General features: G+C 37.1%; 1 protein-coding gene across 2 annotated transcripts in view; it reads left to right on the top strand.

Moving 5' to 3' along the window:
* HNF4G (hepatocyte nuclear factor 4 gamma) overlaps nucleotides 1-15955 on the top strand; it is a 79390-nt gene extending 63435 nt beyond the window's left edge. For both annotated transcript variants that reach the window (XM_060775504.2, XM_060775503.2), the window contains exons 5-11: nucleotides 4632-4738; nucleotides 6309-6467; nucleotides 7038-7125; nucleotides 8094-8246; nucleotides 8820-9056; nucleotides 12498-12617; nucleotides 14030-15955. In XM_060775504.2, coding sequence (XP_060631487.1) covers nucleotides 4632-4738; nucleotides 6309-6467; nucleotides 7038-7125; nucleotides 8094-8246; nucleotides 8820-9056; nucleotides 12498-12617; nucleotides 14030-14148 — 983 coding nt within the window. In that variant the 3' untranslated portion in view covers nucleotides 14149-15955. The remainder of the gene's footprint in view (nucleotides 1-4631; nucleotides 4739-6308; nucleotides 6468-7037; nucleotides 7126-8093; nucleotides 8247-8819; nucleotides 9057-12497; nucleotides 12618-14029) is intronic.
* Nucleotides 15956-16263: the final 308 nt, after the last annotated feature.

The following is a 16263-nucleotide window of genomic DNA, read 5'->3' as shown; positions in this document are numbered from 1 at the left end:
CTGGGTTTTCCTGGTTTGTGGTGAATTACTTCGGGTTTGTCCAGGACATTGTCTGGAAGCCCCCTTTTTATTGCAGAAGTTTCCACAATAAAGGGGTTGTCTAGATCCACCCTATGACTGTGTGGAAGGACCCTGAGGCTATTTTTAATTTAAGTCTTTTAATCTTTGTATAGAGGGATAACATTTAATGTCTAGTATAATGTTTGAGGTAAATTAAAAAAATTAGTTGGAAGCTCTCCTGGATTCTGCTTACAAATGTTTGCATAATAGTGGATTTAAAAATCAAAATGGGACAGCATTGCCAAAAAATGGTAGTAAAACAGGAAGAATAATAGCGCTGTGGATTGACTTTTCTTGTCTCTTGCCATTTGATACATTCAAAGAATGAACAGTGTCAACACAATCTTTGGTCTGTTAAAATAATGCTGTTATAATTATTTCCTTATTTTTTACTTTTGCAAAAAGTCTTGCACATACTTTCTGGATATTTCTCTTTTTCTTTACTTCAAATCCCATCACAAACATTTGCTAACATATTCCAAATGAAAGCTCTTTTTGAAACTTCCAGGGAACATGGAGTTTGGTAGTAGAGATTAATAGGCCTCTAGGAGTTGTGGTGGTGATTCTTCCTTGAGTTTTAGGTCCCATCTACACTGCCATATAATCCAATTTCTGAATGCAGATTAACAAAACAACTGGATTATATGGCAGTGTAGACTCATATAATCCAGCTCAAAGCAGTTAATCTACATTCTGAAACTGGATTGCATAGCAGTGTCGATCCAGCCTTACTCGGAACTTTAAAGGAACTATCCTGTTTTAAGAAAAAAAATCTGACACATTGGATAGTTCCTTTAAAGTTTAGATAAAAACTCAAAACAGATTTTCCAGCCCACTGATATGGAAACCACCACCATTCTCTGTTGTAACTAAGTGGTTGTTAATTAACAAAATTGCCTGCCCTTGAATAGCTAGATGGCAGCAACTTCATTCTTGTCTTCTTTATGCTTTATAAGTTTTCTATTGAATTCAGATTTGACTCTAAATCTTCACTTTAGCATTATCCAGAATGTTTAAAAAGTTACTTTTTTTTTGAAGTAAAGGTCCTTGTTTATTATGGGAGTTGCAGTTCAAAAGAATAATATTTTTAAAGATCTGGGCTCATCATATACATATGTGTATTTATTAAGAAAATGGTCAAATGGAAAAACAAATACTGAAAGGATACCAAATAAAATATTATCTCTAAGACCTTGCCTTCTTTTGCTTTAAATACCTTTAAATGCAAGCCAACCACATGCTTGATAATCAAAGAAGTTTGGTGGCTATCTCACTGGCACAATTTTATATTTAAAGATTTAACCACAGCTTGTTGCTTAGTTGCTGAGTTAAGGAATGAAAGAAGATAGCACTTTTCCAGTTAAAAAGAACCAAGCATCATTCTTGATTCACGTCTGCATGGCCATTTATCACTTAGTGTTTATCACTCTACGACATTTCTTATTATGACCTTAATAAAAGGCCCATCAGTGAATGTCCTTGGCTAAGAATGTAGTGTGCCTTCACCATAAAGTGTGTTCATTCTTTATATAAACTGCAGAATACTCTATAGCGCACAGAGCACATTTTTATTGACGCATTGGTGCTGGCGCACCACTTCTCGAATGCAGATTGCATCCCTAAAAATAACAAACATATCATTGGAAATACAACTGCTGCTCTTATAAAAGGTTATGAGGTGCTATGTAGACTGAGGACTATGCTGATCAGAACTGTGCTTTTCTATCCTCGATGTGACCTTGGATATAAAATAAGCCCAGGAAAACTGATAGGTAGCTGCATTTATCTCTTTCATTTTTGTATTAAAAGGGACACCTTATTGCTTCACCAGCCTTGTATATCCACAATCCCATTCTCTTTCCAAAAGCTCTCAGGAGCATTTCTTTCTCGGGCTATCTGGTCAGCAGCAGAGCTTGGAAAAAGTTAGTTTGGGGATTGCAGTTTACTGAACCAACTCTTCCGAACTTCCCTCAGAATTCATTGTTCAATTGTCACAGAACTTCTCACATTGCTAATCCTTAAAGCTTGGCATGGACTGAAAAATATCCAGTCATATTCAGAACTGAACATTAATTCTGGTCTTGTTTATGCTGCTATATAATCCAGTTTAGATTTCATTATAATGCCCAGTGTAGACACACAGAATGCAGGCTGAACAGCATTGAACTGAATTATAAGAGTCTACACTGCCATATAATCCATTTCATTACAGTTGATCTGTATTCTGAAACTTGATTATATGGCAGTGTAGATGGGCCTCTATACTAATCCCCAACCGAATGCAATAAAATAGGACTCTTGTACCTTTTATAGTAGTGCACAAGAAGGAATTGCAAAATCTTTCCTTTTCCTATATCATCTGAAATCCCCTCTCTTTTCCTATATCATCTGAAATCCCCTCTCTTACACAGCTCTTAGAAGTGTATGAGCCCTATCCTCATTTCCATGGAGCCATAATAATCCTAAATCATACTTGTGGCATTTCTTTGTTTTCATAAGTGTATATAACAAAATATTCTATCAATACTGCCTGTGGCTATCTTTGCTGCGACCACTCCTGGTTTATTAGCATGAAAGCCAATGTAAAATCAATAAAGTCTGCAAACAGATGTTTGTTTGGATCCCTGATATTATTAGATAACCAATATTATATTGTACATATGGTAAGACTATTTCAATTGCAGCACAGAAATTACATGTGTACTTCCAATGTATTTTGGGATTGTAAGGCTGGAGTTACTGACCTGAAAATTACCATCTCTAGAGTAGACCCATTGAATAAATAGGATTTCCCAATATGTTGGGTCATAATTCAGAAATTAACTAACTGGTTTAACTTTGGTTGGGACTAATAAATAGGATTCTAGTCTGTATGTGTAGTAAAAATTGTAGGGAAAGATATGTACTACTGAAAGTAGGGATTTTTAATTTTAATATGTATCAGAGGCATTATGAACAATGATCATTTCTGGAACACAAAAACTCCTGGGCTTAGAAATGCATCATCATCATTATAGTGTACTGCAGTGATTGTTGGTTTAAGTATTTCCAATAAGCTCAAATTTGATCTAAAAAGACTTAAGATCTGTCCATCCTCATTGTGCAGCTTGTGGCTTTATAGCTATTAAAATGATAATTCTCTAAGTAACAAAATAGCAACATTTGGATATACTGCAAGGAAGTCATGCAATGCTCTCAGCAATGGGTTGCTTTGGAGCATTGACAAAATTCATGCTGAGCAGCACACACAATATGGGTATAATGATGGGCTTTGATTGAAGAAAGACCTGGATCTTCTGTCGTTGATGTTACCTTTCTTTGGAGATGGATTTTACCCTGTCCAATCAGCGATACTAAAAATTGAGATTTCTCCATTGCTTTTTATTGGTAGGGTATGTCCAAAAATGGATTCAAAATAAACTTTTCTTTTGAACTTTCTTCTGAAGACAGTTTTCATTTTTCAAATACCTCTGTAGCTAACACTTTTTACAGATTGTTCAGTCAGAGTGACACTTGTTTGGCACTGAAAAGTAATATCAAGCTTATTATCCTCAAAATGATTGGACAGAGTAGTATGTGAGCATTTTGTCTTACATCCAAAGCTCTGCAAAGGATATAAGCAGATCACTTTATAATCTTTTCAAAGCTGGCCATTTCAGGTAGCTAGTGAATCCCCTTCCTTATATAATAATATGAAGGCTGCAGTCCCCTTAGAACATTGGCAATTTTGTCCATGACCATTATTATGTCTGATTAAGCAAGTTTAATTATTTGTAAATAGTGTTGAGTGATAAATGGAATTATCATGCACATCACAAATTAGCTTGTCACATCACAACACTAAAACCAGATGGCAGCATGGATACCCAGATACCACATAGAGTTGCCAGGTATGCAACATCTCTTGCCTTGAGATTCCAGGACCAACAACTGAGCCAAGTTTAGAAAGCCAGAACTTCTTCTAAGAAAGCTGGTTTTAGAAATAGGCATCAGTAAATGGATCTAGACTGGCACAAACATACATATACACCAACACCCCAGGCTCCTGACCCATTATCTCCCTTCATTTCTGGCATTTTAGTGTCTCGACATGTACACAATTTCAATGCAAACATATTTGTACTAAGCCAAATAATCCTGGAACTACTTGGGAAGGGACATAGGGACAACAAGGATAGGCAACTCTCTGACAAGGGGCTGTAATACTATCCAGGGAATGTTGAACTACATTTTTTACTAGAATGTTTGCCCTAAATGCTCCTCTGTGCATGCTGGAAGTATGAGGAACAAAATCCATGGATGCTCATGGGGACTTTCTCTAAAAAAGAATAAGAAGCAATCTGAATTCAGAATAGCAATTATATATATATATATATATTGTTTTAAGAGTGTTCATTATAATACTAATAAAACATATAACAAAAAAAGTGTGCTGTTGTTCTTTCTGAAATAACTGTCAAATTTGTACAGCAAAGTCTATGGTTCATATGATTTCTGAATAATATTTTGCAAAGCAGTTCAACAAGGTCTTTATGAAAATTAATATACTTTATCTTTTTTTTTGTCCCCAGCTGTTCAAAATGAACGAGACAGAATAAGTACAAGGAGAAGCACTTCTGAAGGCAGCAACAGTCCTTCTATTAACACACTGGCCCAGGCTGAAGTGCTTTCTCGCCAGGTATGCTAATCCTGGCTTTTAATGTTTACCATCCTTCTGGTGGTAACTCTAAGTTAGGGCGGTTCCAGACAGCACTTTAATACAAGTCCAATCAGGTTTAAAAAATCTGATTGTGCTGGCATGGAATCCCCCACACACCCCAGACAACTCAGGCTTTTCTGGGGTGGGTGTCCAGATGCTCTTTCTGGAAGGGCACCCGGACACAAAACAAAACCCCCAAGAAAAGCTTTTAAAAAGAAAATAACTTACCTAGCCACCATTACCCCTTCTCCAGAGCTCACCTGGCTGGTAGAATTGATGTGCCAGGAGAAGAGGGGCCCAGGAGCAATTTTCCTCCTCCCTCTTCTCCTGGCACATCATTTCTATGTGCCAGGAGAGCTCCAAAGAAGGGGGAATGGTGACCGGGTAAGTTATTTTCTTTTTTTAAAAGACATTTTAAAGGAGTTTTTGGAGGGGATGGGAGCTGTCTTGGATTTCTTGGGCTCCAGGAGCCCAAGAAACCTGAGACAGCTATGTGGAAGGGCACTGGAAATCATGCTATGTGATCCCCAGGCCAAAGCCACACAATGCTCACAGCTCAAAAGACCTAGGTCTTCTGAAAGACCTTAGTCTGTCCAGCTGTCAAATTACTTCAGGACAAAACAGGGTTCTCCTGTTTTGTCCCAAATACATTTGTTTTTGTTTTTTGTTTTTGTGGGGTGTCATTTGGACATCCCATGTAAAAATGCAGGTGGGTGTTGTCTGGATATGCCCAAAACCAGAATTATTTGAAGAAAATGGTTATTCTGTTCATAATTGAACATCTATTGTAGATGAGCAGGCATGAATTTCAAACATTTTGTGAACTATTGTTACACATGTTTGACGTTCAAAATAATTAACCACTTGATAGGTGGTAAGGAAGTAGCCTCATGAGATGTATATTGCGAAGAACTTGATAAAATGTTTCCTCAGTCATTTTGAAGTTGATGGAATATCTGTGGTTGAAAACATAAAGATCTATCATATTTTTGTTGTAACAGTGAAAATGGGTGTGGCTGCGGGGGGGGGGGGGGGGAGAGGAGGGAAAATGCTGCTTTTTATACAAATCAATCATGTATGAATTTTTTCAAATATTTTTATTAAATATTTATTAGAAAAGGAGAGGATGGGGGAAAGGGAAGAAAAAAGAAAAAATTGGGGATAATATATTCATTAAAGTTGCAGCTTTACAAATGTCTAGTATGTTGCGAGGAGACAACAAAGAGGGTGAAAGTTGCTAAGGAATAAGGGGTTCTTTTACATTATTATCATTATCAAAAAATTCCTAATTCTAACATTTTTCTGTGTCAGAGACAGCTTTTTCTGTGCTTGAATTAATATGTTTACAGTGAAATATTATTTTTCATGATGGAAATACTGGTGTTTTTTCTGAAGAAAATGATGTTTCTTGTATAAGACAATTGCATGTGATTTTTGTGTAGAATAAGTCATTGACTGTGAAGATGCCCATCATTTCTCTTTAGGGTTTCTCAACATGCAAAAAATTTTATTCAAAACTTTGTCCCCATTTTCTCTTCATTATGATCAGATCTCTGTTTCAAGTCCCAGTGCTGGTCCTACTGACATAAATGTTAAGAAAATTGCTGGCATTAGTGACATCTGTGAATCTATGAAGCAACAGCTCTTAGTTCTTGTGGAGTGGGCAAAATATATTCCAGCCTTCTGTGACCTACGGCTAGATGATCAGGTATGAAGTAATACACGGGGAAGCATTCACTATGGGTAACATTTTTATTTGGGGCAGAACACAGTGCTGTTGTATCAAGCTAAAACTGGGACTCTCAAGTCAAGTTTATGGAAGATTTGGGCCTAGGATATACTGTTGTGGGATTTGAGGAGCATTTCAGTGGTGCTAGAGAGGCCAGAGATAAGTTTTGATTCCTCCTTTCTGAAATCTTCCTCCCACCTGCTTGTCTGCAAGTATTTACAGAAAAGCTAGCTGTCTAACAGCATGCTCCAAATAAAAAAATGTCTAGTTTTAACTCTGAAGGGAAAAGCCAGGGACCTCTTTGTACTGGCTTATCAAAGGGAAGTTGAAAGGCTAAAGCTAATGGGGCCAAGGCACTTAAATTATATCTAGGGATGGTAAGGAAATGTCTCAGATTTTTTTTATTAGTTCTTTAGGTACTGACTATATGAAGAAACTGGCAACAAAGAATGTTTTAGTATAGCAGCCATAGCTAGTGCATATGATGTGTCTGATTTCACTTGCTTTATTTCTGATGTCACCATTGTTCTGTATGCAATTTATTTCAAGGTTGCCCTGTTAAGAGCACATGCTGGAGAACACCTGCTGCTTGGAGCAGCAAAACGCTCAATGGTTTACAAAGACATCATTCTTTTAGGTAAAAATACCCTTATTTTTCTTCTTAACTGCACTATCCTAGCCATATTTATTCAGAAGCAAGTGTTTCCAGAATAAGGCCTCAACCAAAGGCACATTGAGTTGGACCCAGAATTAAGTATGTGAGTTGGCACAAGTGATCTCCTCTGTTCTTTCCTTGAGACAACAGACTTAGCCCCCAGACTGTTCTGAACAGAAGAATCCTAGAGAATGGAATGGGCTTTTGAAGAGAGAGGGAGGGAGAGAAAGGAGGAGAATGAGAACTAGCCTGACAAAGATAACACCTCCATTCTCCTGTCCTTTAGGATGGGGTTGGGGGACCTTTGGCTCTCAAGAGTTTTTGTACTATTGCTTCTATAATCTACTGGCTGTTGTGGATAGGGATGGTGGAAATTGAAGGCCAAAATGCAGTTGGTTTTCCATATCCATAGATTCTGAACCCATAGATTCAACCATCCATGGCTTAATTTTTTTAAAAAAATCTGTAACCACATCTTGATTTTGCCATTTTATAAAAAGGCATGCACTTCTACAATGCTGTTGTATATAATTGGATCTGAGCATTCATGGATTTTGATATCCATGAAGGATCCTGGAACCAAACCCCAGTGGATACTCAGAGCCCATTGTATCTTGAGGGCCAAAAGCTCACCACTTCTATCACATGAGAAAAGTGTGCTTGAAGGAAATATTTTGTGCTTTCCTATCTTGCTTCTCACTGTTTTTGTAAAATTAAATGCTCAACTATACATGTATTTAAGGACTGAAGCAATCTTATTTATAATTATAAGGTTTAATGTGTTTGTCTCATGGCATTTAATGCATGGAATGAATCAGTGGTATGTATAGAGAAGCAACTTTGTGAACACACTTATCAAGGAATATAGGCAAAAAAAACTGGTAACTGGGAAAGCATAGACTATACACATTGTTGTTAATACTGCTTTTCTTTTCTTTTCTTTTCTTAAGGTAATGATTTTATAATTCATCGCAACAGTTCTGAAATTGAGATCAGCCGAGTAGCAAACCGGATTCTTGATGAAATAATACATCCATTTCAAGAAATTCAAATTGATGATAATGAATACGCCTGCCTAAAAGCTATCATTTTCTTTGATCCAGGTATGTCTCCACCTCTCACAAATACACTCACAATAAGTCAAAGCCAACATGTTGACAATAAACAACAACACAATCTGGTAGTATTTTACTAATTCCTGATGTACTCCAGATGCACACTTTGTAGTAGGGCTTGGTCCTAGAATACATTTTTGGTGTTAGAGAGGAGTGCCTTCCCCCTACAATCTCAATCATAAAGGTTTTTCAGAACACCCCCTCCCCACAATGTATGCCTGAAATACTAAAACAGAATTAAGGAATGGTGATTCCTTGAAGAGCATAGGCAAATTCTGAGACTTAACATTTTCAGCTTCAGCCTCTTGTCTCTCTTCATCCTCTTGGAATGGGTAATTCTGTGCCTCACAGGTTGTTGTCATGGTTATGTCTCTTTGTGCGTTTTAAATTAGTGTTTGTTTTAATAGATTGCATTATATAGTTATTTTAAGTATTGTACTTCTTAATTGTTCACCATATAGCCTTATTTTGTTTTAATTTAAACTGTGAGTTATTGGGAGGAAGAGGAACATGCATTAAATATAGTTAATTAATTAATTGAACCTTTTATGTTCCTTTAAGATGCAAAAGGACTAAGTAATTCAATGAAGATCAGGAACATGAGGTTTCAAGTTCAGATTAGTTTGGAGGATTATATCAACGATCGCCAGTATGACTCCAGGGGACGCTTCGGAGAACTCCTCTTGTTGCTGCCTACTCTGCAGAGTATTACCTGGCAAATGGTTGAGCAAATACAATTTGTTAAACTCTTTGGAATGGTTAAAATTGACAGCTTGCTTCAGGAAATGCTATTAGGAGGTGAGTGTATCAGTAGGTTTTGCAAGTGACTCCTTTTCTTCATTGGTCTAAGGCATTACAGGGCTGCTGGTATTTGGAACCAATGATAGGGAGCTAGAGGGCTCAACAGCTTGACTAAGTATTAAGAAAATGCTTTTTCTTAAGTTGTTCTTTTTAGACCAGCATTGGTCAACTTCTCTAGATATTGTTCGACAAGCTAGAATAAATCCTAATTCTTGGCTTTGATGCTGGAAATTGTATTCACAAACATGTGAAAGGCCACAAATTGATCCTCTCTAATTTAGACCTTTGGATCGAACTAGAAATGCAAAATGCAAATGGAAATGTGGTCATGGGGATGTCAATGCTTATACCACAAATCATTTTACTAGAAGGCAGTGGTTAGTAGAAGTTTTCTAGCTCTGTTTCCATATCTCTCATAGAAATTTATAAAACTGTTATATAATTTTTATTATTTTAAGCATGCAATGTATTTTACACATTTGCTGAATCTGGATGGGAATCAGCCAGTATAAATCCTAAACTTCTTCCCTGACTATCTTTGCCCAGTACTCCCATGAAGAGGAGCTCAAAGCTTTCATCTCAACTTTTGATTGATCACAGCCCAAATCATATATGTTCAACATTTTATATGCTTCAATTTGCTTCAAGGAGTAACTTCAAACCAGGAGTTGAAATGTGTCAAGAAGCCATATTTAAAATAACCTTTCTTTTTCTGGGTTTGGATATAATGCAAAACTGAAGTTAATAAAAAATAGAAACAAGTGCTTTTTTTCTTCTTAAAATATTTTTTGAAAGATGAAGGAAATACATTTCTGTCACAAGGAAAGCAAATGGCTAGGTACCACTTGTATGGGAAAAAAGAAAGACATTTAGAGATGGAAATATTTATCAGTTACATCTTGTTAGGGATGGAAGTGAACAGGCAAGCTTAGAATTTATAGGGTTTTTTTTTTTTAAAAAAAACCAACAAAACTTTATTCCCATCCTAAATTTGAAGTTTGTGAGTTCCAGCAAATTCTTCAAAAACAATGTGAAATTAAATTTTCCTCTACTCACATTGGCCAAATCCATTGCTCTTTGTTGTTATGTGTCTACAAGTCATTTTTGACTTATGACAATCCTATGGAGTTGAGAGAAAGTTACTTGCCCAAAGTCATCCAGTGAGTTTCCATGGATGAACAAAAATATGAATCTTGATATCCCAGTTACCTAGTCCAACACTGAATCTACTATACTAGACTGACTCCCAAGTCCAATTGGAACAACTGTTCTTAGATTGGAGAAGATAATATTGTAGGAACCTGCCATATACTTTTTAAACATGAGGACTACTTTTGGGAGGAGGAAAGGGTAGTAACCAAAACACAGTAAACATGATACAATACACAATGATCTAAACCCAGATATGTTAGAATTAAGTGTCCAAAAGCCCCAGACTGGGATTGAGAAATTTCACTTTGTCTAAGAAACTTTTTTTTAAAAAAATCTTATATTTCTCAATAAGAAGAAATGCAAAAATGTTGATAAATTCTTCTAAAAATTTAAGTGAAATTTTCATTCAGCCTTAGACTTAAGGTGCATTCAGACAGCCCCTTTATTGTGATAACTCCCGCAATAAAGAAGGTGCTGTCCAGGTGACATCCGGGACAATACCGAATTAATTTGCCACAAACCAGGAAAACCCTGGTTTGTAGCAAATTAATTAGATAGTGGATTTATTCCATGTCTTCTTGGAAGGTGCGGGATAAACCCATTAATTCTGGTGTCTAAACTGCAATCCAGACACCATTCCCACAGTTTTCTGGACTAAATTAGTCCGGAAAACTGTGGAAATATGTACCCCCTCCCCCAAAGCCCCCAAACCCCTTTTACAAGTAAATAAATCTTACCCAGCCTCCAGTACAGTGTTGCAGCAGCTCTCCTGGCACATAAAAATTATTCACTAGGAGAGCACGGGGGTGGGGGGGGGGGTGGGGTGGGGTGGAAAGAGTGATTTTCCTCCCCCCTCCTCCCTTCTCTCCTGGGGTGTCATTTCTGCATGCCGGGAGAGTTGCTGCAAAACTGTACTGGAGGCTGGGTAAGTTTTCTTTACTTGTAATAGGGAGTTGGGGGCTTTGGAGGAGAGGGATAGGGATTCCAGATGTTCTCACAAGCTAGTCCTGTGACTGGTGGGTGCAGACAGGCCCCTGGAAACATCTGAGTTTTTAAAATGCGAATGGTCCTGGGATAACTGCCTGTCTGGAGCTGCCCCTAGATGCATGGAAATACATGTATTAGACATAACATATTTTGTAATACATCTTTCAGGGACTCTGTAAATAGAGATTATATGAATTTGTGATACTCAAATCTGTTGATAAAATATCATACAAGCAGGTAGCACATGCTGTAAAATCCAGAATCAATCACACAAAGCAATAATACAATACTTAATTTGTTTTGTTTATTGTGTGTGAAACTAATAATGATTCAAGGGTACTCTAAATGCCAATTAAAATATTTATATAGAAAAAGTAATTGCTATTTCTATATTTTCCATAACTATTACAAGATCATATCATTTTACACACAACAGAGAATGAAACCAGAGGAAACAACAGAGAGAAAATTAATGGCATGTACAGAATCATCTGAAATTATCTTTTAAAACAGGGCTAGGCAAAGTGTGGTTTGCAGGTTGCATGTAGCTTCGAAGGCTCATTTTTTTGTTTTCCTAATGCTCTGGGCATCTCTGCCACCTCCACCCCTTTTCTAAAAGGAGAGGCCTTTTCTAAAAGTAGTAAATAGGGAGTGACTTTGGGTTTTTAAAATGGCCCATGCAAGATTTAAAACATGGTGAAAATGCCCTCTAGATCCTCAGTGCAAACTATCTAGAACGTAGTTGGGAGCAAAAATGTTTTAAATTTGTTTTGTTGGGAGTGTGGCTCACTAAGCTTTCCTGGGAGGCTGATGTCTTCTCCTATTAATCCACAATTGCCCACTTCTGTTTTAAAGTACGATATTAATGACATTAGAGCTATCTCCTAAGAATTATGTTATTTGAACAATACAGATCTATTGAACAGCAGTGTTTTTTGGATTCAGTGGCTAACATGCTTACATGTTTATAAACTGGATTTACAATGCTGTAACTTAAAAATACTAGTTGAAAATGCCTCCCCCTCAACCTAAAGTTTCAAAATAGCAGCGCCCCATATTTTGGGGAGATGGTATTACATTGACAGAGGTCTGTCATCAGAGTTACATTTGATCATGCTGGGTCTTGGCTACTAAATCTTGTATCACATCTAATGTGCAACTGTTTCCATCGTTGTTTCTATCAAAAAGTGAGATGCTTCAGTCCAACACCGTTACAGCATATTTTGATTAGGAAAATGCAGAATTTCCTGGAGCAATATATTAATTTGAACGGATGCATGTTCTGTGGATTTGTTGCAGGTGTTTCCAATGATGCTTCCAATCTCCATCCGACACATCCTCATCTAGCACAAGATCCACTCACTGGAGAAACTTTGCTTATAAGTCCAGTGACTGTTCCTGTACATTCGGAACAGATCTGTAAGTTTATTGCAAATTTAATTTAATTATAGTTTTGTAGCTAATTTTCATTTAATGAGGCATCCTGGCATGGATGGCACCAGTCATATTGCTGACAAACAAGCCAAAGCTTTGCATTCACTCTGGGCAGTATAGGGGCTGGCATGAGCACCCATTGGCTGACACAAACTGGTGGTTTCATTCTAAATTGAATTTGGAATGAGAGAACTTGACTGCACAATCAAGTCCCTGTTTCAGAAAATTACATCATCTTGGAGATACCTTTAGTATTACTAAAGCGAGTGGAGGTTTTGTAGCAGGTGAATATGTTAATGTTAAAGAATTAGCCTGCTTGCCTCATTTCAGACTCTGCCCTAGTGAAGCCTTGTATGGAACCTTACTGAGGGCAAAGAGAATCTATTTTTCTTTTGCAATCTGTTGCCCACTTCATCCATGCCCTTTCTCTAGAGTGAAGTTGACTATGCAAGTTGGCTTCTGGGACAGAGCTTTTGTCAATTCTAGGCTCTTAATATGAGCCTGCAATATTAACACTGTTAGCCTCTATGCCCACTCTTCGTACTATTGCTTATCAACCTTCTCAAATGTAGAGTTTAGTCAGCAGTTTAAAGGCTGGGAAGGAAATCAGCCTGAATGTGTGATCAGCCCATGTCAGATGCAATACAGCAGAGTTGGTTTTGATACAAAAATATTTTCTTTGATGTTGATTGAATTATTCTGCGTATCTTTCACAATATTTCTGAACAGTTTGGTGGTGTTGGAAGTCCTGAGTTGGAAACAGTGGTCAGGCATTCGATATCCCCATATGGTGTCTTAGCATGTTGCTTTGAGGCCAACTTTAACATAGAGGTTGACATGTCAGTTATGTAAAGTAGGTTATACGGTGGGATCTTTTGATACCTTTATGTTGCAGTTTGTCCATTTCCTCCCCCTTTTAAAGGACTAGAACTCAAGGAGTAAAAGGGCTAGTACTCCTAGCATTTTCCAGCCAGCATAATTGGGGGATTCTGTAAGTTTCATCAATAGCAACAACAAAATGTTTCCAAGCTCTGATAGAGGCATGGGTTTCGGTCAGCTGTCAGACTACCCAGTAACTAGATTTTTGCTGCATGCCATGATAAACTCTGTGAGCTAAATTCAATGTTGGTCCCAAATTCAGGAGACCAATTGAAATGAATGGGGCTAGTTAGTTACCATTTAGGCATGATCCATTGATTGCAATGATTCTACCTGAATTGGGATGGACACTAATTTTAGTACTGTGGGTAGTAACCAATAAAAGTTACAGACATGTATAAATTCTACTTCTTCTCTAAGCCAAGGCCTGGTTATTGCGACTGCATCTGCCCCGACTCTGTGCTTCTGGCACAAGCTTGATTAGATTATTGGTTAATTTATTTCAAATTCTTTTCCAGCAACTCCTGAAACTCCACTTCCTTCTCCTCCACAAGGCTCTGGTCAAGAATACAAGATATCTACAAACCAAGTTACGGTTATTTCCCAGCCATCTCTTCCGAAACAAAAGCCATTATGATACTGATCAATATTTTTGTAGTACCATCACTGTGTTAAAGCATTATGACACTGGAAAACTCAGGACGCAGAACGTCGACCCATTATTAAACAAGACAAGCACTGTTCTCTTTGGAGAAGTTTTTTTTTTTAAAAAATCTATGTGGAGCATGAGAGAGATAATTTTTGCTGACATTTTTTTTAAAACCCCTGAATTCAAACAGAATTTTTGGTTTCTAAGAGATAAATGGATTAAAACTGTTCCATATTTGCATTGCCTTTGAATCATAATTGAGGAGGTTTAATTTATTGTCTCTGTATACCATTTGTCATCTTAAGAAATCTTAAGTAATATTCCTTTGCTGAATGCAAAGCCTGATTTTAATGAAATAGAAATATGAAATGTAGAAATAATGAAACAGCAAAGTGAGTGGTTTTAACAGTTAATCAAGGTAGGCGTCTCATTTTCTTGAGTATACAGTACAGGTTGAAAGCCAAAATGCTTCCTGAAAGCATCTATAAATGATATGTATGCGCGTGCATATGTGATGAAACACTGCACATGTTTAATCAGAAATAAGGCCCACTGAACTGAATGGAGCCCACAACCAAGGAAGTATACATAAGACTGCAAGTTGTGTAAAAGAAGTCACACTCATTTCAGTGCAATTTATTTTTAAATCAGTGAATTTGCTGTGGGACTAGTTTCAAAAATACATGTATGTACGCTTAAATAGCAAAATATTTTATGATTTTAATGTACAGTTATTTTCTTGTTAGATGCCTTGTTTTAATGAGAAAATTATTTAAACTTTGAATAATTTAATACAACAATAATATAAGAATGCTACCAAAACCAAGAAACCCTGCTACCCCAATGACTGCTGGTCAGTACCATGCTAGTGGATGATGAATTTGTTCTGGCTTTTCAACTGAATTTTAAAGGAATTTTCCACATTCCCAAATTCTCTGCATTCCTAAACAAAATATGTGTAATATCATGAATAGATCCATTAGACTCTGTACTAAAATCCAGACTCTGTCAGTGAATTCAGCACCATTAGCTGCTCTCCTCCCTGCATTTCCTTAGGCCTGCACTGAGAAAATTAGACATTTGAAGATTTCTTAAAAAAAAAAAACCCGGTTTCCTTTCTGATAGTTTTTCTTTTTGAATGAGTATTTTATATTTTTTTAATGAAGATGTTGCATTCTAAATACATTGCAGTACTTCTCTTGCATCCAACACTATATTTTAGCAATGCTCTTGATGGAGCATTGGTGCCAGCATTATTTAGGCATTCGTATTGTGGATATAATGATCATGAAAACATGGAGAGTACAAGTGAGCATTCTAGCTCTGTCCATCCTCAGTCCTGGTCTCTGTTGCCCTCCATATGTTGAGGCTGAATGTATGTAGTCTGTTCATGCAAGGACCCAGTGCAGTTTGGGACCATGAAAGTCCATGTTGTGTTCCTGCTGCTGCATGTCCATCACAGGGGGTCTTGGAAACTATGACAGGGAAACTGTCATTGCCTTCTTCTGAAGGTGAGAGGTTATAATTTGACCAAGGACATACCTAGCCAAGTAGGGATTCACACCATGATTACCCAGATTCCTTGTCCAAAACTCCAACCACTTCACTAGCTCAATTATTTCATCAATAAAATTCCAAACTAGATAGCTCTTTTATCTGTTCTAACACAGTTCTTCATATTTTTGTGTTAATTTCAAGATATATTTAAAGCAAATTTAGTTTTTTTAAAAATTCAATGAACAAGCAAAACCTATTTCCATCCTATCACCACAATTTTCCCCTTGGAAAAATAAAATGGGGGGGGGGACCTTTTCTATCCATAAGTGTTACATTGATTACTCTTTGTTATACTGTGTGGTATACAGAGCTCCTGGATCTCATGGAAATGACTCTGTGGCACGGGAAGTATCTACAGCAATGTTGTCCTATTAAGGGCTGTGGCTAGATTTCACCCTCTGAGCAGCAACTCTGATGTGATTTAAATGCCGGGAGGGGGGGGGGTTAAAAGGAGCACCACTAACAGCTATTGACGTGTTAGAACCTATCATAAGCCAAGTTGCTCCACCAAGAGATCCATGTACAAGCATTATATAATACAACTTT

Source organism: Anolis sagrei, chromosome 4 (genome assembly GCF_037176765.1).
Source record: "Anolis sagrei isolate rAnoSag1 chromosome 4, rAnoSag1.mat, whole genome shotgun sequence".
Lineage (NCBI taxonomy): Eukaryota > Metazoa > Chordata > Lepidosauria > Squamata > Dactyloidae > Anolis > Anolis sagrei.
Note: the sequence above shows the minus strand (reverse complement) of the source record. Positions and strands in the feature narration are given on the sequence as shown.